At 33.4% G+C, this 22492-nt stretch overlaps 1 protein-coding gene across 2 annotated transcripts in view; it reads right to left on the minus strand.

Annotated features, from left to right (window-relative positions):
* The window catches only part of COG6 (component of oligomeric golgi complex 6), a 96647-nt gene that overhangs the window by 65829 nt on the left and 8326 nt on the right, over positions 1-22492 (minus strand). For both annotated transcript variants that reach the window (XM_010360728.1, XM_030922187.1), the window contains exons 4-8: positions 20922-20980; positions 7005-7116; positions 4962-5044; positions 4533-4603; positions 2317-2410 (exon numbers count right to left, since the gene is read on the minus strand). In XM_010360728.1, the coding sequence (XP_010359030.1) occupies positions 2317-2410; positions 4533-4603; positions 4962-5044; positions 7005-7116; positions 20922-20980 (419 nt within the window). The remainder of the gene's footprint in view (positions 1-2316; positions 2411-4532; positions 4604-4961; positions 5045-7004; positions 7117-20921; positions 20981-22492) is intronic.

Here is a 22492-nt window from a genome sequence, read left to right on the forward strand (position 1 = left end):
TTATTAAAAGTCAGTAATGCATTAGCATTCCAGTTATATTCTACATAAGAAACACTGAATAATGGCAACTTTCCCCAGGCACTTCAATAATTGACATTTTTCTTGTCTGTAATACTTACGTTATTTGAGACACAATAATGGACAGTGAAGCTTTTATACATTACTTATTAAGTTCATATAGTGCCATCTGGTGGTTAGCATGACACATTATTAAGTTTTCCCTAAATGTAAGGAAACTACCACTTTGAAAATAATTACTCAATGAAAGGCCAATTTTCTCTTTTTTAGCATTTATCTTGTTCTAATCATCTGGTCTTAAAAACTTACTCCCCCACTCAAGTTCTAAATGTCTCTTAAAATCTTCCGAATTGCCATTACTGCCCTCCTGCTTCTTAGCATATGCCCTTCACAGATAAACCTCTGTGCCTCTCCATTATAGTTCCATTCTTTATCTTTCAAGCTTTTTCCCTGATTGCCACATAGCCCTCAAATACACCCCTTTTTAGTTGACAGCTTTCTAGTCACCTCCTCTCAAAATAAAAACAATATCTAAAATTTAGTGATGTACCAAGCATCACACTAAGTGCCTTAAGTGAACAATCTAACTTAATCTTCACATCAACCCTGTAAAATAGGCACTATTATTATCTTCATTTTACAGCGAAGGAAACTGAAGCTTATAAAGGTACAAGGACTTCTTAAAGAAATTTGACTCAAGAGCCCACCTTTTAAGCATTTAATATTGCTCCTTTCCAAGTTTCGATAAAGAACTATAATTTAGTAAAAATTTATTTGCATGGCAGAAGTCAGCTCTTGTTTTCAGGTGCCCAAAACACACAAAGGCTTTGTTTTTTTTTTAAAGATTAACCTTGTGAATAAATATTAATCTGCAGACAATGCAACAGTTGTTAAAATCAAACACTAAATGTTTTAAGTGCTAAAAGACTCATAATCAATGCCAATATGTTAAAGTGAAAAAGTTGGGAAAGAAATTTCAAAGAACTGCTACGCTGCTGATCAATGGTAAACATTAACTTATCATATGTATATGCACAACGTTCAGGGCTATTATGATCCAGCTATTGCTCCTAATTCAATAGCCAGGGCAAGCTTTTGCAATTAATTTCCCAAAGGTGCATGTTCTCTCAATGTATATCTTTGCATTACTGTTTCCTCAACCTGGAAACTGTTCTTCCTTTACTTCTAGGAAAATGCCTATTCAGCCTTCAGAACTCACTTTATACCTAATTCCATAGGAAACTTTCACTGATGTTCACTCTTTCCCCTACCTCAGAATACTTGAGCCACACAGCATCTGGGACATAACTTCTAGACTAGCAATTAGTATATTCAATTAAAATGCATTTGTTTATCTCCAGTTCCATAAAATGAAGCAGTTTGAGGGTAGTGCTTTACTGAAGCTGTGTTTCTAGAATGTAAAATGGTGCTTAACACATAGTACTCAGTAAGTAGCACTGGGGTGTTATTATTTTACACAGTTGTTCAGCATTTGTGTTCAGTGACCTTATGATAGGATAAGTAGTGTTCCAATCAGAAAGTAATGGGAAGGTCCTCTAAAAATAGTATAAGCAGAAACTGAAAGGGATGATTCAGAGCAGGATGTACTACCTTGGTAAGAGTCCCCTGGTTTCCTATTTTCAGAATTGTTAATATCATGAACCCCTACATCTACCTAAAGCTTATGCTCATACTACTCTAGGCATTAAAGAATTTACTTTTTATTTTATAAAAATTAAGCGAATAAGATTAAAATATAAAATAATAAACATATCAACAAATATAAAATGCATTAAATTCTTATCCAAAGCATTACCACATGGCTCTTATTTGGCATCAGTTATGAGATCAAAGACCTGGGCCCTCTCTTCCTAAATCCTATTCATAGAACCTTGATATTAAATATTCTTTTTTTCATCTCTGCATAACCATATTTCTCAGTTCTGGTATGACTTCAGTCTCTGTAGGGAAGGATTCATATAGGAGTTTTAGTTACTTACAATTCTAAGGGAGTTAATGAGATGATGGGGGAAAAGTCACTGAACCTCTATATAAATAAGAGGTAGTCTAGATACAGAAACACTTTGGTTTCTCTTTCCATATTGTATTCTATAGTATGTAAAATTCAAATAAGCTGATATCCCATGAAACAAATTCAAGTTAAGGTGAATAATATTGTTGTCAATTATTATAAATATTACTCAAACTATTATATATGCTTTTGATAATACTGATATTTAAAGTAAATTATCAAAAGAAAAGTAGACCTTCTTTTTTAATTAAGAAAAAGTCACCAACTTATATAAGACAGGTCTGTCCTGCAGGGCTTCCATTGCCTGTGTCAATACTGGAGATACGTCACATGATTCTTGTGTCAATGTTCTGCATTCATCTGAAATATAATTAACATTATAACTTTTGTTAAATTCAGCTTAGATGTTTATTATGTCTGTTGCATTCCAGGAGTCTAAATTCTATGGCAAACACCCCATAAAAAAAATCCTCACAAAAACCTAGATACACCAATCAAAAACTAATTTATGCTGTCAACCAAACTAAAAAGTTAAGCTTAAGTAGTTATATAACTTTAAATGACCACATATGCTATCAGGTATACCCCAAAGCTGTATTTTATTATTATAAAAAACGAGAGTTCTGAAAAAACCAACCAATGAACAAGTATTTCCTAACAACTGCCATATACATGACATTATTAGGGAGGCAGGGAGGAGCACTAAAAATATATTATCAGTTCCTTCCCTAAGAAGCAATCTTTAAGCAGTTTGCTAAAATTGTTAATGTGGTTAACCAATATATAGTGATACAATTATAATTTCAAAAGAGTTTGAATTTTAAACTCTTAAAAATCTCTACACCAACTTTTCTTTATTGTTCTAATTTTATCTGTAACATGCTCACAAGTGCCTAGTACATTCAAATTTAGAACTTCTCAGAAATTCCCAACCTTTGGTACACAAGGGCTTCACACTGGCAGTATACTTTCTAGCATGCACTGACTGAAAACAAAATATGCACAGAGAATTGAAGACATCGTAAAACGTCTTCATAGTCTCCACAAGACAGAGGCCCACAGTTGGGAGCCACTATGTAAGATGTTGTGGAAACACAAAGAAATTTGAGTCAATGTCCATGCCTTTGAGAAAGTAAAAAACTAGTGAGATAAGACATATATGAAAAAAATACAATGAGATGCAACGAGAGAAAGGCAGATAACACTCCAGATGGAAGCAAACAGTGTAAAGAAGGAGATAGGTAGAAAAACAAACAGGTTTTAGAGATAAAGACTTAACCAACCAGACCAGAGAATTCCATTTGCAGAGCATAGTACAGGAGTAGCTGGTTAACTAAATTTAATTCCAACCCCTTCCAACAGTTCATTGGTAACACCTATTAAAATATGTGCTCCTGTTCCGTGCTTGTTTGTTTTAAGTATCTTCTCTGGTTTTAATAGGCTATTTGCAAAATGTCTATTGAAACATTTTCAAACAAATCTAAAGCAAATAAAGCATTCCTGGTAGGCAAAATAATGGCCCTCCAAAGATGTCCACATCCTAATCCCTGGAATCTGTGAATATGTAACCTTACATGGCAAAAGGGACTTTATAAATGAAATTAAGGTAGTAGACCTTAAAATGGAGAGATTTTCTCAGATTACCCAAGTGGGTCCAAGGTAATCACACAGGCCTCACAATGTAAGTAGCTGGCAGAAAAGTTAGAGATATGAGATGGAAGATGAGGCAGGAGAGAATCAACATGAGAAAATGACTTGACCTGACATTGCTGGCTGACTTGGAAGATGGAGGAAGGGGCCGCAAGCCAAAGAATGCAGGCAGCCTCTAGGAACTGGGAAAAACCCTCAGTGACAGCCAGCAAGGAAACACAGACCTCAATCCTACAAACACAAGGAATTGAATTCTGCCAACTAACTGAATGAGCAAGGAAACAGATTATCCCTTAGAGCCTACAGAAACAAATGTAGGTCTACCAACATTCAGATATTAGCAGAGTGAGAACCACGTCTGATTTCTGACCTACAGAGGAGTAAGGCAATAAATATGTGTTGTTTTAAGCCATTAAGTTTGTAATAATTTGCTACAGCAACAGCAGAAAATAAATTTACCACTTACAACTTTACAGTTATGTAAACAACAAGAGACACCTAATCTGCTTTAAGATAATCTAGGGCAGAAACTGTCTTCATGTTTTTATTCTCATACTTAATCAAGCATACTGCTTGGCCGATAGCAGGTGCTCATGATACAAACACAAAAACAGTGTGTTCAAACGTGAAGTTTGTTTTTCTGTTTTAAAGTATTTTTGATTACTAGATCAAAATGCATCAAAGACCAAGTAAAAATTTAAAAATCAAATACAATTTTTATTTAAAAAATGTTTTTGACTACTAAAATCAAAATATATCAAAGACCAAGTAAAATTTTAAAAAACAACTACAAATGTTCATGAATCTAGACAACATAAAATAAATCACTTACTTTGAGCCCATCGGTAAAGTCTTTCATAAGCCGTTTCTTGAAGTAAGGCCATCTGTTCCATAATTTCTAAACTAAAAAAAATTAAAGATTTATTATAATTTAAATCTTAGTCAACAGCTACATCTAAGCACCTAATTATTTTGTTTGCATATTACATATTACAGCATATTAACTTTTTATCATTTTATGGAATGATTTTTCAATAATTTTCTACAATTAAGTAAATGTCACATTTTAACCATCACTTACTTATCAACTGCTGTTTTAGCCTAAACCTGTCAGGGTATAACTTCACTATTCTCTAAAGATAAATAAAGATTAAACTTCTATTTCACAAAACGCTATATAGCTTCACAAACAATCTAGAATATCTTTAAAATTTTGGAAACATAAGCAGCAATGCAATTAGTTCAACGAGTAGTTACTTACCCTGCCGTTTGTTGATTTGTACGCAAGAGAACTTTGACATCATTATGAATCTGTTTTACTCTTCCAAGTGCCTTGAAAAACTCCTTTAAAATTAAGAATGTGACTTTATGTCCAGGCTTCAGGCAAAATTACATTATTTAAAACTGAAAGGTCACTGCCAAGGGCAAACAAACTCACCTATTTTAACGAAGACTTCCTATACTGATCTCAACTTTCTCTAAGTTTTCATAGATGATGTAACTGGTATTTATTCACATCTTAAGACATATTAACAAATTAACCCAGTTCCTACTACGTGCCAAATAGTGTTGACAGTTGCCAGGAATACAAAATTTATAAAGACAAAAATCCCTGTCCTCAAGAAGTGTACATAGTCTAATGAGAAATGCAAAACTAAAAATTAGTAAATTAAAAAAAAATACTGTGTATTACCCATCTTATTACTTAAGCCTGGCTTTCTTATTGCTCAAGATGATGTTTTACATATCTGTTGTATACTCATTCTTGCTCCCTCGTCCAAGAGTAGAATGCAAAGTTAAATATATAGGAGGTGACAGATGCCAAACTGTTGACTGATATTTAAATGTACTGGAGGCTTAGGTTTCAGAGTGCCACAAATAGTGTTCCACCCATGAAAAATAATGGATGTGTTATTTTTCTTTGATGGATAAAGCTTAAAATAATAATAATAATAATAATAATCTTCTTTTTCTAATTTCTACCAAGGGAAGAAAAAAATGATATATCAAATATTTCAAAAGCACAAAGTTCCTCAAAACATGAGGACAGTACACACTAATACATAATATCTCTATTAATCATCTCACCTATTTACCTCTCTACACCCAAATGACCAGTTCCATTTTAGCCAAGCCAGTAAAAGTGATACCTACTCAGAGACACTCAGTGAGAACCCTTCCCCACCTCAAGAACCCTTCTTGCCCTCTGATCCCACAATGATGACGACAGGCTTAAGTTTACAGCTCTTCCCAGCTAGAAGACCAAAAGATTCCTTTTTGGAAAAATTATTAATGTCTTCAAGAAAAAAAAAAGAAATGAAACTTTTTCTTGTTATTTAACATTTTGAGAGGTTTTATAATACTATCAGCCAGTTTGGAAAGAATGGAATAGCTTAAAAAATTAATTAGATGAAAAAATAAGCGATTTCTAACCCAAGGAAAGACACAAAGTTATAAAAGAAAGAACATTCAATCACTGTAATGTCATTGTAATGAAAATAAAAAATGTGTGGTAGGTACTACGGCTCAGACCTGTAGTCCCAGCACTTTGAAAGGCCAAGATAGGCAGATCGCTTGAGCTAAGGAGTTTAAGACCAGGCTGGGCAACACAGTGAGCCCTGTCTCTACTAAAAATTAAAATTAAGAACATCAGCCAGGAGTGGTGGTGCATGCCTGTCATCCTAGCTACCTGGGAGGCTGAGGTGGGAGGATCACTTGAGCCTGGGAGGTTGAGGCTGCAGTGAGCTGTGCTCATGGTACTGCACTCCAGCCTGAGTGACAGAGCGAGACCCTGTCTCAAAGAAAAAGAAAATAGAAAATGTGGTCTAACTGTACTATGATGTATGAAGGAGATAAAGAGAACATATGTGTGTACTATCTGTGTTGGGGGAGGAGACAGAGTGGGTAGAAGGCTAAATCCTCACATTTCACAGCAGAGAATCAACAGAAAATAGTTAACATAGATAATCAAAGCATATTCTTTTTAACCATAGATCTAGAATATAGAATTTACAAAAGAAGCAACTAATAACATTGAAAATGGTTGACAAAAGACCTAGGGGTGAGGAAGAGTAAAATAGGTGACATAGATTTTCTTTCTCTAATCTTTATTGACTCTGACTTTTTAAAAAGTACACGCATTACTTTGAAAAATATATTAAAATACACATCTTAAATTTCTAAACATAAAAATATTCTCATATGAAACTTTTTAAAATGGGAAAATAAAGCTTCAAAAATGCAATTTCTCTCTAATATCTGTAACTACTAAACTTTAAATGATTACAATAGAAAGTCAGGATACCTCAGTAATGGGTCCTTCTCTTGTACCTCGGAGAAGACTCATTTCATCAGGAGTCAGTTGGAACTTGGATAAGAAGGCATCTGCGACTTGTGCTCTTATCTCTAATTTTTGGCTGTAATTTTCAAAACAAGCAATAAAAATCAAGCATCTTATTCAGTTGCATAGTTTTAAAACAAATTATATCTCAGACATAACTTTTTAAAACAAAGGTATGAAAAATTCTCAACATTTTCAAAAGCCTTGTTTCTGCCTCAAATATTATAATTTTATCAGACATGTAGGTGATAAAATTAGCTAATATTGTTCTATTTCAGATGCTTGCACACAATAAATGGAGTTAATCATTATGCAAAAGAAAAAATAAGTCCATGCATGGTCCCTGCATTACAAATTTGCAGCCACTTACAGGTACTTAAATAGTTCACCTTGCAGTTTGCTAGATTGCTTTTATAAGGGAGAAATATGTACCTGTTTTCAACCAATTTCTTTTCAGTCACTAAAACAATTCCTAGCCTTTTACGTTTTCACATGCAGTACATATCAAAAATCAAATTTATTAGTTTATGTTAGAGAAGATAAGAACTCCTTTATTAATTCTCCATAAATTGCTAGTCACTTATCCACTTTTGTCTTCCCCACTTTTTCTACAAAATATAGTAATAAAAACAACCTTTTAAATTATATTGTCTGAATGCAACCTATCTAAACTAGCTGACAGAAAAAGGCACACTCAAGGACCTATGGACTAAGTAGAATCAATACCCACAGGCAAGTTAGGTACACAAATTACTTGAACAGAAACTCAACATTCCTGGTTTCTGTATCTCAGAACTGAAAATACATACATAAAGTTATAAAAGTATTTCACTAGCAATATCCAGAGAATAGTAATATTCCACAATTAAACAGATTTCAAATAAGAATGAACAAAGATAAACATAAACACTATTTGTATAGATGATACAATGCATCTGCCATCTCTGTTTTATTTGCACCTTTGAGATGGGAGGTTTTAAATTCAAAGTTGGTTGCTAATGCTCCTACTGAATAAAGAAACTTACAAGGAAAAATCCTCCAGGTGGCGGCAAAGATCTGTTTATTTCAAATGAGAAATCACCTAATTGAGTCTACACAGATTTAAATGTTATGTTCTTAATCATCTTATTACTGATGTCTGAAAGTTATCTTAATATTTATCTTATTTTTGCTTGGTTGCTTTGTTGCCTGTGCTTTTGAGGTCTTATTCAAAAAATCCTTGCCCAGTCCAATTTCATGGAACAATTCTCCTATTTTTTTGTTTTTTTCTGGTAGTTATATAATTTGGGGTCGTATAATTTACTCTTTAATCCATTTAGAGTTTGTTTTTATATATGGTGAGAGATAAGGGTCTGGTTTCATTCTTCTGTGTGTAGCTACCTAGTTTTTCCAACACCACTTACTGAAGACACTGTCTTTTACCCAACATGTATGTGTTCTTGGTGCCTTTGTTGAAAATCGGTTGGCTATAAATGCATGAATTTATTTCTGGGTTCTCTAGTCTGTCCCATTGGTCTATGTGTTTTGACACCAGAACCATGCTGTTTTGTAGTATATTTTGAAGTCCGGTACTATATAATGCCTCCAGCTGTCTTCTTTTTGCTTTGACTATCCAGGTTCCTTTGCATTTCCATATGAATCTTAAGATTTTTTTCTATTTCTGTGAAGAATGTCACTAATATTTTAATAGTAATTGCATAGAATCTGTAGATTGCTTTGGGTACTATGGACATTTTAACAACATTAATTCTTCTAATCATGGACACAGGATTATCTGCCCATTTATTTGGGTCCTTTCCAATTTCTTTCATCACTGTCTTATAATTTTCATGGTAGAGATCTTTCACCCCCTAAGTTTATTCCTAGGTATTTTATCATTTTTTGTAGTTATTACAAATGGAATTGCTTTCTTCATTTCTTTTTCAGATAATCTGCTGTTCGTGTATGAAAACACTACTGATTTTTGTATGTCGATACTGTCTTCTGCAACTTTACTAAATTCATTTAATATTTACACAATTCTACAATTTTTTGGTGGAGTCTTCAGGATTTTAAATATATGAAACAACCTACAGAATGGGAAGTACTTGCAAACTATGCATCTGGCAAGAAGCTACTATCTAGAATATATAAGAAACTCAAACATCTCAATAACAACAAAAAAATCTGATTTAAAAATGGGCAAAAGACCTAAATAAACATTTCTCAAAAGAAGACATACAACTGGCAATAGTTATATGAAAAAAATCTCAACATCACTAATCACCAGGGAAATGCAAATCAAAACCACAGTATCACCTCTCAATTAGAAAGGCTATTACCAGAAAGACAAAAAACAACAAATGCTGGCAAAAACGTAGAGAAAAAAAGAAATCTTATACACTGTTGGTGGGAATATAAATTAGTACAGCCATTACGGAAAACAGTGTGGGGTTCCTCAAAAAACTAAAACCTATCATGTGATCCAGCAATACCATTATTGGGTATATATGCAAAGGAATAATATCAGTATGTCGAAGAAACATCTGCACTTCCACGTTTACTGCAGTGCTATTCACAATAGCCAAGATATGAAATCAACCTAAATGCCCATGTACAGAAGAATGGATAAGAAAATGGGTGTGTGTGTGTGTGTGTGTGTACACATACAATTGAATACTATTCTGCCATAAAACAAAATGAAATCCTGTCAACTGTGAAAACATGGATGAATCTTAGAGGACATCATGTTAAGTGAAGTAAGAAAGACAAACATCACTTGATCTTCCTCATATCATATGTGGAACCTAAAAAAGTTGACTTCATAGAAGTAGAGAGTACAATGATGGTTACCAGAGGTTGGGGAAGATAGTGTGGAGAGGGGGAGAGGAAGAGATTGGTCAACAAGTACAAAGTTACAGTAAGGAGGAGTAAGTTCTACTGTTTTATTACAAACTAGGGTGACCACAGTAAATAAACAATGCAGTGGTATTTCAAGATAGCGAAGAGTTTGAATATTGTCAAAGAAATGATAAATGTTTAAAGTGATAGATATGATAATTACCTGGAAACATTACATTGTACCCCATAAATATATATAATCATTATGTCAATTATAAATTGAAAATGAATTTTAAGAAGCTTAAAGAGTTACCTTAACAGGTTTTGTTTTATACTTTTAAAAGTTCCAGTCATTATCATAAAGAATTTAAAGTAATTATAAAATTTCATCAAATTCCTAGAGACTATGCAAATTCACCATGCGAAATAAAATGTTTTTGGGAGCTTTTTTGGATCTATCTTTAGAATCAATTTATTAGGCACAAAGAAAAATTTGTCTCTTTAGTTTATAGTTTCATTTTGTTGTAACCAAAACAAGTGTTACCCACCTTGATCATACCCCTTAATCATTACAATTCATTCCAAATAATGTGGCTGAGTGGATCTAAAAATCAATCATGAGATAAAGACTGAAACATAGGCTCTTACTATAGCTACAACAGAGATGGTGCAAAAATATTTTTATAATGGGCACAATACTAAAACAAGAGTTTGATATATCAAGATGGCAACTTGAAAAGTAGTGACAGAATAAATTCTAATATATTTTTTATTATCATATTACTCTAGTTTTACCACATGTATTCTTTTCAGGTAAATTTTCACAACCATTCTGACAGGAAGTTATTGTTAAATGGTCCAGTGATTTGGTTTGGGAATATTCACTCATTCAAATAACATTATTGGAGACTTACAATGTATAAGGCCTATGCCAGAGAACAGTGTGACAAAAGGCACTTATGACACAGACCTTGTCCTTACTTTACCTCAACATATATATGGAACTTTTAGAGGGCTTTTAATGTCTAAGTAAAAAGTATATGAGATAAATATTAACATAAAACATATAAATTATAACTTCCAGAGTATTTAAGATTATGTTTATACAATCACTGTATATTGTATAAATAAGTTAAATAACAATATGTGAAATATATATTACAGAAAAATACATAATAGACAAAACTGAGGTAGATCTATATGTACTAACATAAAATGATCTGTAAGGCATTTTACAGATATAAAAAGTTGCAAGACAGTATGTATAGGAATCCCCACTTATTTTTAAGAGCCACAATAGTCCCCCCTTATCCTCGGGGGATACAGTCCCAGGCCCTCCAGTGGAAGCCTGAAACTGCTGATGGTACCAAACCGTACACATACTGTTTTTCAATCTGATAACTGAGACAGCTACTAAGTGACTACTGAGTGGTGGCGTATACAGCATCATACACTAGAAAAAGGGATGATTCAAGTCCCACCAAAGTGGGAGCCAACCACTTGAGATTTCCTCATGCTACTCAAAATGGTACACAATTTAAAGCTTATAAATTGCTTATTTCTGAAATTTTCCATTTATTACTTTCAGACTGCAGTTGACCATGAGTAATGGAAACCACACAAAGCAAAACCACAGACAAGGTTGGGAACACGTACATCAATTTTCAGTATGTCCAGTCATACATCGCCTAAGTATTTAAAATAAATAGACTACTTAATCTTCATGTTCCTTCAAATCATCCCAGAACATGATTTATGAATTTTGTGGTACTTTTCTTTTTCTTGAAAACTTATCTGTGTCATATCTTAATTCTACCTCTAGGTTCACCTACACCAAATAATTTCAAAATAATTTTTTAAAGGGACATAAGATATAAACCAAAACAAAAAAAAGTAAAGAAATACAAATGGCAAAACAAAATGAGAAACATGTCGATTCATCACTATTCAATGATATGTAAATTAAAATGATTAAATTAAATGAAAAATTAAATTAAAATGATACCAGGGCCTGTCGTGAGGTGGGGGGAGGGATAGCATTAGGAGATATACCCAATGTAAATGACAAGTTAATGGGTGCAGCACACCAACATGGCACATGTATACATATGTAACAAACCTGCACATTGTGCACATATACCCTAAAACTTGAAGTATAATAAAAAAATAAAAATAAAAATAAAGTGGTGTGATAATATTCTGCATCTATATTGGCAAAGTTTTTAATGATGATACCTAATGCTCATAAGGATTTAATAAAATAGACACACAATGGAAGTAGAAATTGTTATAACCTTTTTCAAGAAAACTTTAGGCATTGTATTTCAGGACACTTCCAAAAATGATCCTCTTGAAATAAAAAATCATAGGAAAATGGACATAAAATATTAAGTGAAAAAAGTAAAATATTAACAACACACACACCTACTCACTCTGGAAGGAAATATACCAAAACATTAATTGTGGTTTTGTCTGAGTGGTAGAGTTATATCTGATTTTAATTTTCCTTAAATTTTATACAATAGATTTATATTAACATTATGTCCAAAAAATTTAAGAAAGAAAAGGCAGTTTTTTACACGTAAGAGATTCCTTTTACCTAATTCATATGATGGAAAGATAAGTGAAATAACCTGTTTGACAGGATCTTAAAGAATCTGGTTATCAATCACAATCCTTAAGAAAAAGTATTTCTACAATATTTTTCTTGGTACTAAAATAGAAAAAAAGAAGAAACTTTCCACTTTAAGTTTCTATAAAGTATCAAACTGAAAGTTAAACATTTTTGAAAGACTGATTAAAACTCAATAGAGATAAAATCCTGTAATGAGGTTGTTCACTTGTCAGCATTTCCAGTATCATGCCATGATTTTAAAACCTGATAAATTTCTAAATTTTTATCTTAGTATTTTAAAACAAATAGATAAAATAACTTCAATACAAAAATATATTGAAAAATAAAGCACATACAAATGACAAAAAAGATAAAACTGAGCTACATCAAAATTTAAAATGTTTGTGCTATAAGTGATATCACAAAAGTGAAGACAACTCACAGAATGGGAGAAAATAATGTATCTGCTAAAAAACCTATATCCAGAATATATAAAGAACTTTTACAACCAATAAATAAAAACACAAATAACCTAAACAAAAAATGGGTACAGGACGTAAACAGACATTTCTCCAAAGAAAATATGCAAATACCAATAAGCAATAAAAAGATGCTTGACATCATTAGTCATTAGGAAAAAGCAAATCTAAACCACAATGAGCAGTACTTCACATCCAATAGCATGGCTATCATCAAAATGACAGATTAAAAACAAAGATATGCAGAAATTGGAATCGTCATATGCTGCTTTTGGAAACGCAAAACTGTGCAACTTCTTTAAAAAGAGTGTGGCAGTTCCTCAAACAGTGAAACAAAGAGTTACCATACATGATTCAGCAATTCTACCTCTAAATATATACCTAGGAGGAATAAAACATATGCCCACACAAAAACTTGTAAACAAATATTTACAGCCAGCATTATTTGCAACAGCCAAATAGTGGAAATAACCCAAATGTCTATCAACTAGTGAGCAGGTGAACAAAATGTGGTATAGCTATACAATGGAATACTATTCAGCCATAAAAAAGTTAAAGTAACATGGATGAATCTTAAAAGTATTTATGCTATGTGCAAAAAGCTAGCCAAAAGGGCCACATATTGTGTGATCTTATTTGCATGAAAGATTCAGAATAGGCAAATCTAGAGAGGCAGAAAGTAGATTAATGGTTCACTAAGGCTGGATGACTACTAATGGTCACGAGTTTTCTTTCTGGGATGGTGAAAATGTTGTAACTCAGATCATAATGATGGTTGTACAACGCTTTGAATATACTAAAAACCAATAAACTATATACTTTAATTTTATGATATGTGAATTATATCTCAACAAAGATGTTTTTACAATAAAAGGTTCTACCTTTTGAATTACAATTACATGATTATAACTGTACAAAATACAGCTTAAAAGGCATCTAATACATTCTTTCAGCTTGATACTTTCCACTCCTTAATAATATTTAGTTAAGTATATGCACAATTGCTATTACTGTTATAAAGTAAGAGTGTCAAATATTAACAGGCAATGTCAGCAATAACTATTTAAAATTTTAAAGTAACCGTGTAGATATATTCAGTTGATAAGTTTTCTGTGTAGAAAGGAGTGGGTACAAAGAGCATTAATACACTGCCTTTGCTATCCAGTTAAAATAGTCAAAGACCATAATGTCCAGCAACTGTTTAGAAATTATAGGGCAGAAAATGAGTGCTAGAAGAATAATGTGTTGTGGGATTACAAAGAAGGAACTAATTAATTTTTTTTCCTGGTGACCGAGTAAAGGTTCCTGGCTGAACATGGAAAATAGATAATAAAACTGTAAAGCACAAAGGTAGAATACAATTTCCTATAAGCTGAAGTATTTTTTAAAGAAAGCAAGACTTTCTTTGAAACATATATATGTACTTACATATATACATTCTCAAGGAACATGTACATGCATGTGTGACATACACATGACAGCCTATAATTCTTAAGTTTTGTAAAATATTTGGAAATATATGATGGGCATAAACAACAGGGAACCTTAAAGGACAAATGAGTTTTCAACAAATGAATTTCGGGAAATGGAATTCCAGGTAGAATGAATGAGAACGCAGAAAAAGTCTACCTGGTTGATAAATGCAGTTAAATCAGGAAATAAAAAAGCAATAGCCACTTTAAATGAAGTGTGCCCACAAAAAAAAGGAAGGAAAAAAACAAAACCTCTTTTGTATTGGTGGGGAAAAAATGTTAGGGAGAAAAAGTTCTTTTTTATTGGTGGGGAAAATTTGATCAGACAAAATTTTCATTAAAAAAATCCATACCATCTCCAAACATAATTTTTAAAATACGTAAACCAAATATTATTTCCAAATTTTTCCTCATACTATTTCCCTTAGAGTATGATCATCATAATCACGAGAAACACGTAAGTCATACTGTGCCTTACCCCCAAAATTTTCATTTCCAGTCCAATATGTGTGACTGAAATAAAGTTGTTACAGTTTATCTGAGTCGGGCCCCTGCATGTCACTGGCAATATTTTCTTTTGGATAGTTGCTGCTATGTACAAATGAGATAGGAAGAAAGAAGAAAAGAGATGTGATGCTGTCCTGCTTTCCCCTAACCTTTTATTAGGTAATGCAAGAAAATGTGTCACACATGCTTCTGCAATATATTTTTACATGCAATATAAAACCATTTATACAAGAAAAAGTTTTAAATTTTTATGCCACCAATTTCAAAACCTGAGTTAAAGTAGTTTACAATGCAATTAAAATAAAACTGTTAAAAACTAAAATAGTAAGAAATAAAGGGAAAGGCTGAGAAAGTAAATAATACATCTGAGGAAAGCTATTGCAATTAAGCACAAAATAGCTCTAAGCTTCCTAGTTGCCAGAGCAAAAATAGAAATAAGATGCGTGACATGGATTTCTTTGTCCAATAAAAGGGAGGAGTAGGCAGGGGCAACATTCTTTAATGTATGTCATGCAGTGTGTTCAGCAACTTATGTAAATCATTTAGTTATCTCAAAAACCCCATGACATAGATATTTTTCCGTTCCTTCTTTCAGACATAGAAACTTAGGTTAAGGGAGGTTAAGAAATAACTGTATAAAATCACAAATCTAATAATCTTTTACCCAAGGTTTCGATTAAAATTCAGGCTTTTGTCTTAAATCCTATATTCTTTCCATTTTAACATACTGAACTTAAAAAAATACACACACATAAACATTCTCCAGAGATTATTTTTCTGAATCCAGAGAGAAATTTGGCTGGTGGGCCTTTATAAGAGATAATAAAAATATAATAGTGATTTCAGTAGTATTTAAAAAATACAAAGGTATGTTCATGTACATATAGCCTTTCCTGATCATCAGTGAAGCCCATCGTCTGGCTACCAATGAAATATTAAGGGAAATGCTAACCTGCAGTCCTGTGAAGAAAATTCTACATTGAGCTTTATCTATTAGAGCATCTCAGCTGTCCTGATGACTGACTGACTTCTCACTCAGTTGGAAAAATATTCATATCATTTATACATTTGTCTGAATAAGAGTATCATATTATTCAAATAATCCCACAGTATTTCTATTTCTAAAGCTAACTGCTTGTTTAACGAAGTTTCTTGGTAAAAAGATATTTTAAAATGAAAAACCAACTCCGTGTCAGCCCCCAGAGACCTGTTATCATAATTTCTGCCTTGCAACTTTCCTAAAATATATTCACACAAATGTTCACTTGGCACATCATATCTATAGCTCTTGGGATACTAGAATGTCATGAATTTTCATTTCCCAAAAGCATTATCAGGTCAAAACACTTCCATAGGCTGACTAAAATAATAAACATAAACCTTGCTTAGTTTTGAGAATACATGAACAGAGGCACAATGTTTTAATATTGTCTCCTGTATACATTATTTAGAGTCCCATATTACAAGCTCCAATATAAGGTTTATTTTTCAGTTTTCACTTTATGTTCCTTTCCTAACATTATAGTTGCTTCCCATATTCATTTACTCAAAAATTATTTATTGAATCTGTGAAATACCAGGCACTGCAAATACAAAAAGGAGAATAAGAAATTGTCATTGTTCTCAAGGAGCTCACAGTTTAGGAGATAAAGAGACAATCAAATCAACAATTAATTGCAAACAACTGTAATACATATTACACCAAAAATGAAAACAAAAAGATTTAACTGAGAACAAGAAATGTTTAAATAGGCTTTGCATACAGGATTACTGATGTGTTATCCTTTTAGTTTTAGTCACAATTTTCAATTAAAGTAACGCTTTGTGTTCAGCATTAAGTTAGAGAAAAATTAATGTCAAGGTCTCTAACAGGGCATGTGTTTTTCTAGGACACTTTTCTTTCAAAAGAACTGTTATAAAATGCAATCTAATTTTATGGTGAAGGCACAGGCTTAATTCTGATAAAGAAATTTAACATTGCCTTTCCTTACAGAGCTGACTGCTTTGCAGAGTCAACCATCTCTCACATGGGCTTAGTCTGCAACTTTTCTCACCACTTTAACCACCAACAGGAGAATATTTGTGGTGATGGAACTGTACTATATCGTGACTATGGTGGTGCATTCAGGAATCTACAAATGATAAAATGTATAAAAATAAATACACCAGCCGGGCGCAGTGGCTCAAGCCTGTAATCCCAGCACTTTGGGAGGCCGAGACGGGCGGATCACAAGGTCAGGAGATGGAGACCATCCTGGCGAACACAGTGAAACCCCGTCTCTACTAAAAATACAAAAAACTGGCCGGGCGAGGTGGCGGGCGCCTGTAGTTCCAGCTACTTGGGAGGCTGAGGCAGGAGAATGGCGGGAACCCGGGAGGCGGAGCTTGCAGTGAGCTGAGATCCGGCCACTGCACTCCAGCCTGGGCGACAGAGCAAGACTCTGCCTCAAAAAAAAAAAAATAATAATAAAATAAATAAATAAATAAATAAATACACCAATAAGTAAAACTGTAAAATCTGAATAACACAGGCAGATAGTACCAAGGTCATTATCCTAGTTGTGGTACCATACTATAGTTCTGTAAAATGTTACCTTTGGCAGAAACAAGGTAAAGGCTACCTTGGATCTCTGTATTATTTCTTACAACTGCATGTGAATCTATAATTATCTCAAAATATAAAGTTTAACATTTAAAAAGTTTAAATGTTTTTTCAAAGTTTACCAGTTAGGAGGTGAGAGAATTAAGGTAGGGGAGAGGGACATTCCACAAAAAATTAAAAATATGAATAATATTTTGTCTAAGTCCAGGTCTTTCAAATTATAGTCTCTGGACCACTGTATAAAAATACCTGGGATTTTGTTAAAAGGGCCAAATCCTGAGCCCAAATCAAGATTTACTGAGTCATTAACCAAAAAACACAGTTGTTTAGTTTTTTCAGTGAGATCTCTGAGGATGGAGGCCAAAACTTGCCATTTTATCAAGCTCCTTGGTGGTTCTTATGTTTACTATGATAAGGTATGGGATACATGAATTGTAATGTAAAACACCAGAAAGAAAAACTGAAATAAAAGATGGCTCCAATGACACCTAACATCACACTAAATATTTCCAGTGATTTAAAAAAAAAAGCTTTGAAGAACTAATTGTTCAAATTGTAAGGGACAGAAAATTCTTGCTTATCATAAGTCAAAATTTGCCACCTGTAAATTTCTTCTTTAAAACTCAGTTCCAAACTCAGCAGCAATACATAATAAAATTTAGCTCTTTTTTAAACAAGAAAGATCATCAAATATTTGAAGACACCATCATGTCCCTCTTAGTCCTATACTTCTCAATAAACAATTCTGGTTTTTTCAACCGTACGTCATTTTTTGAGACCCTTTACCATCCTATTCACCCTCTTGCCCAGCCCCGTTTTTTTCTTAAAAGCTTGAATCTGTTGATATTTCACTTAACATTCCATACTTTGTGTCATTCACAATTTTCTAAGTAAGTTGTCTATGTATACTCTAAAGTCTTTGATTAAATGTTAAACATAAAAGGATTGGATTGAAGGTGCTCTGAAAAGTTTACAGACTTTTCAGAAAAAAAGCTGACTTACAGGTCATCATCAAGTAATTAACCACCAATGTGGGGGTACGACCATATATCCGGCTATAAAATAGAGAATGACATAAACAAGATAAAAGAGAATTTAAGGCCAGACTTCCTAAAATTAATTTCTATCCAGGCAATTTGCAATTCAATAAATCTGAGGACAACATCAACTTGCTCTCATTTTGGCTTGTAGAAATCACAAAATGGGTAAAGGTGGATTTTAGTGAAAGGGAAGGTAGTTAGTAAACAAAAAGGGAATTAAATGCATGAAATTATGATTAAACTTTTATAAAGTTTTGATACTTAGTTTTTTTTTTAAAGATTTTTCTCTGGCATAAGGAATAAAATCAAGAGACTATTTTATTTGGTATTCTTCCTTTCAACTAGTCTTAAAACTGGGCAATATTTTTATATTTTCCTGCTGTCAAACCCTTTTTTCAAACAAAATCTTACATGGAATCCTAATACATTAAATAAATAAAAGTGAAATTGCTCTAACTAAAATTAGGGTGAGAGAATCTGACCTCCAAAACTCCATTATCCTCTACATCTTGCAAAGAAACCCTAAGGTTCAATGAACTATGGTTTGAAAGCCACAGTTCTAAGATAAGGTACATGTTCCAATATCCAATAACGTACTTCCTATACGGGTAAAGAAAATGTTTGCTTTGTTTTGTGCTATTAAAGATAGTATTTTTTAGATGATATTGGTACATATATTTTATTTTGCTAATTTTGTCACATTTTCTCCATGTTTTTATAAGACAGAAAAGTAAGTTACAATGGTTACCATTTTAACTGCAATGGATCATTCCAGTTGATCTCTGAGTCCTCTGTAGCCCATGATATCCTTTTATACAAGTAACTTTACACCTCTGCACTCTTTATAATTTCCCATTCATCAATCTTAGCCTGAAGAGAATTGTATTAAGAAGGATTAAGGGCTCAATATAAAAGAATGTCAAGATCAATGGATGTAAAACTAAGGAGTTGGGGATCATGTATTTGCCATTGTTGGTCTAGGGCAGTGTTTTTCAAACTCTTGACTATGACCCATAATATTAAACCATTTAAAACCATTACCAAAACTGAAAGAAAGGCTTCACAAAAAAATATTCACCCAAACTATTTTTACTTATTTATTTTTTAGAGACAGAGTCTCTGTCTGTCACCCAGGCTGGAGTGCAGTGGCATTATCATAGCTCACTGCAACCTTGAACTCCTAGGCTCAAATGATCTTCCCACCTCAATCTCCAGAATAGCTGGGACTTCAGATGTGCACCACCACGCCCAGCTACCCAAACTATTTTCTGTTTTATTTTATTCTATTTTTATTTTTTAAGGCAAGCTATGATTGACTTAAATAGTAGTAATGACTGATAAATTATAATTTACAACCCACTGATCTTGACCTGAACTACAAAAAACACTAGTTGTATCAGGAGTCACAGACTTTTTCTGTAAAAATCTTGATATACATATTTTAGGCTTTGTAGGCCACATGTGGTCTCTGTTGTAACCACACAACTCTGCTGCAGTAGGGTAAAAGCAGCCATAGACAGTATGTAAACACAACCATAGCTGTGTTCCAATAAAGGTGCATTTACAAAAGCACGTAGTGAGCTGGATTTGGCATGTGGCCATAGTTTGATGACCTGTGGTCTATACTACAGTATACTGACCTACCGCAAAATGAGCATTTAAAGTGGTAGTATATCCATATTACTGGTGAAATACCTAGAATACTAAAGGTTTAAGTGATGTACCCAACTACTGAGCAGGAGACAAGTATACTGCATCATAATATAATGCTTCTCCCCCTCTATACTACTCCACACATGAGAGATGCATTGTTAATGAGTTTTAGCATAATTGCTATGAGTTTTAGCAATACTGAACACAACACATTATACAAATCCATACTATACTCACCTTTATTCACTCACTCATTCATTCAATCAACCAACAGTATACCTATCATATAAACTACAAGGAGAATTTATACAATTAACTCTTAATTTTACCAGAGAGGATATATCATAGCTTAAAAATAAAAGACAATGATTGTGAAAAAAATAGTAGTAAAACTATTAAAAATCTGAAAAAATTTACATTTTAAAAAGCAATCATTTCTGAACTCCGCAGCAAACAATAACAATACATCATCACCTCTCTTCCAAAGAAGGAATAATCTCTCAACCTCAATATCAAGTTTAATGCTCCTAAACTACTGTCTTTATGCTTAAGTTACTATTGGATAATATAATAGCTTAGGACCTTATGAACCATGTTATTATTCTGCTTTAGTTTTGATTTGGAGTTACATATAATTTTCTTTGACTCCAATCTCCAAATTACTGAAAACGTGGCTGTATGAAGAAAAACTTACCTTTCAGATTGAAGCTTAGTGGTTTTTACTATTAAATCTTGAGTCTGTTCCTTTGCTGCCTAAAATTATAAACATATCTAATATAAGTACATTCCAATTTTATTATATTTCAGAAAACAAATACTACCACTTACTGAGATTTAGACTTAAAACAAATGAGATCACTCTATGGAACTCAGAAGAAAAGCACAACAAAATGAAATACGTAGATGTTTCAAGGCTCATCCACTGGAGGAACACACTCAGAGTTCTTAACATAAGGCTTACAAGAAAGAAAAAGGTATCCAGACGCTGACTAAGGAACTTAGTTCATGATGCTTTTTAGTGCAACAGAAGCACTGGAAGAATAAGTTAAGAATGAAGAACATGACTTCAGGTATGGACATGTTGAACTGAGATACCATGCAACCTCTACATGGGGTTGTTAACTAAGTCACTGAAAAGGAAGTGTGGAGCTCAACAGAAAAGTGTAAGATGGAGGTAAAAATTTGAAAGTTGTAATATACAAACTATCTGCCATATAAGTTTTTGGTGAGGATCAGAGCTAGCCCCATCTAAAGGACACAAGGCTATTCCTAACCAACTTTCATTCTAAGCAATTCTCTCTTCCCTAAGCCAGAGTTGAAAGGATCAAGAGTGAAAAGTCAATTAAGAAAGCATTTTATCCAAAGATTAGAACACATTCACGAAGTGGCTTTAAACAAAAGACAATAAGATTCTCTCTCAAAGATCTGAACTGGGGAATATTACAAAACTAAGGCAATAAACAAGAAGAGAAGCAAGTAGTCATGAGGCATATACAGAAATAGAGTCCATGCCTTGAAGAAAAATTAAATGAGCCAGAAAGATGCATAAATTACATCATTAGTAAAGTAGAGAAAAACACATAAAATAGAAGGTGAGTCAGTCTGTTAAAGAGAAAATACCAGAGCAAACACCTGAAGACACTGGGTCATTTTCATGTTAGAACACCACAATAAAGAGTCAAGCTTCTATTGCTAAGGTTTCTTTCTTTCTTTTTCTTTTTTTTTTTTTTTTTTTTTTTGAGACAGAGTCTTGCTCTGTCGCCCAGGCTGGATGGAGTGCAGTGGCGCGATCTCAGCTCACTGCAAGCTCTGCCTCCCGGGTTCACGCCATTCTCCTGCCTCAGCCTCCTGAGTAGCTGGGACTACAGGCGCCCGCCACCACTCCTGGCTAATTTTTTGTATTTTCAGTAGAGAAGGGGTTTCACCGTGTTAACCAGGATGGTCTCAATCTCCTGACCTCGTGATCCGCCTGCCTTGGCCTCCCAAAGTGCTAGGATTACAGGCGTGAGTCACTGCGCCTGGCCTGTTGCTAAGATTTCTTTCTAGAGCTGCCTTAGATCTAGACACCTCCAGTTCTGGGTTTTTAGAGGCCTAATCCTCTACAAACTCAGTTTTCAAACTGAGGGAAATTCTCTTATTGCTTTCTAGGTATCCTGTCAATAACAGAGCCTGACTGCCACCTCAAATGAAGCTATTTTGAGTGTATGTTCCCAGGAAACAGATTTTTTAAGAAAATAGATTTGAACCTAGGTAATTCTGCATATC

Source organism: Rhinopithecus roxellana, chromosome 18 (genome assembly GCF_007565055.1).
Source record: "Rhinopithecus roxellana isolate Shanxi Qingling chromosome 18, ASM756505v1, whole genome shotgun sequence".
Taxonomy (NCBI): Eukaryota; Metazoa; Chordata; class Mammalia; order Primates; family Cercopithecidae; genus Rhinopithecus; species Rhinopithecus roxellana.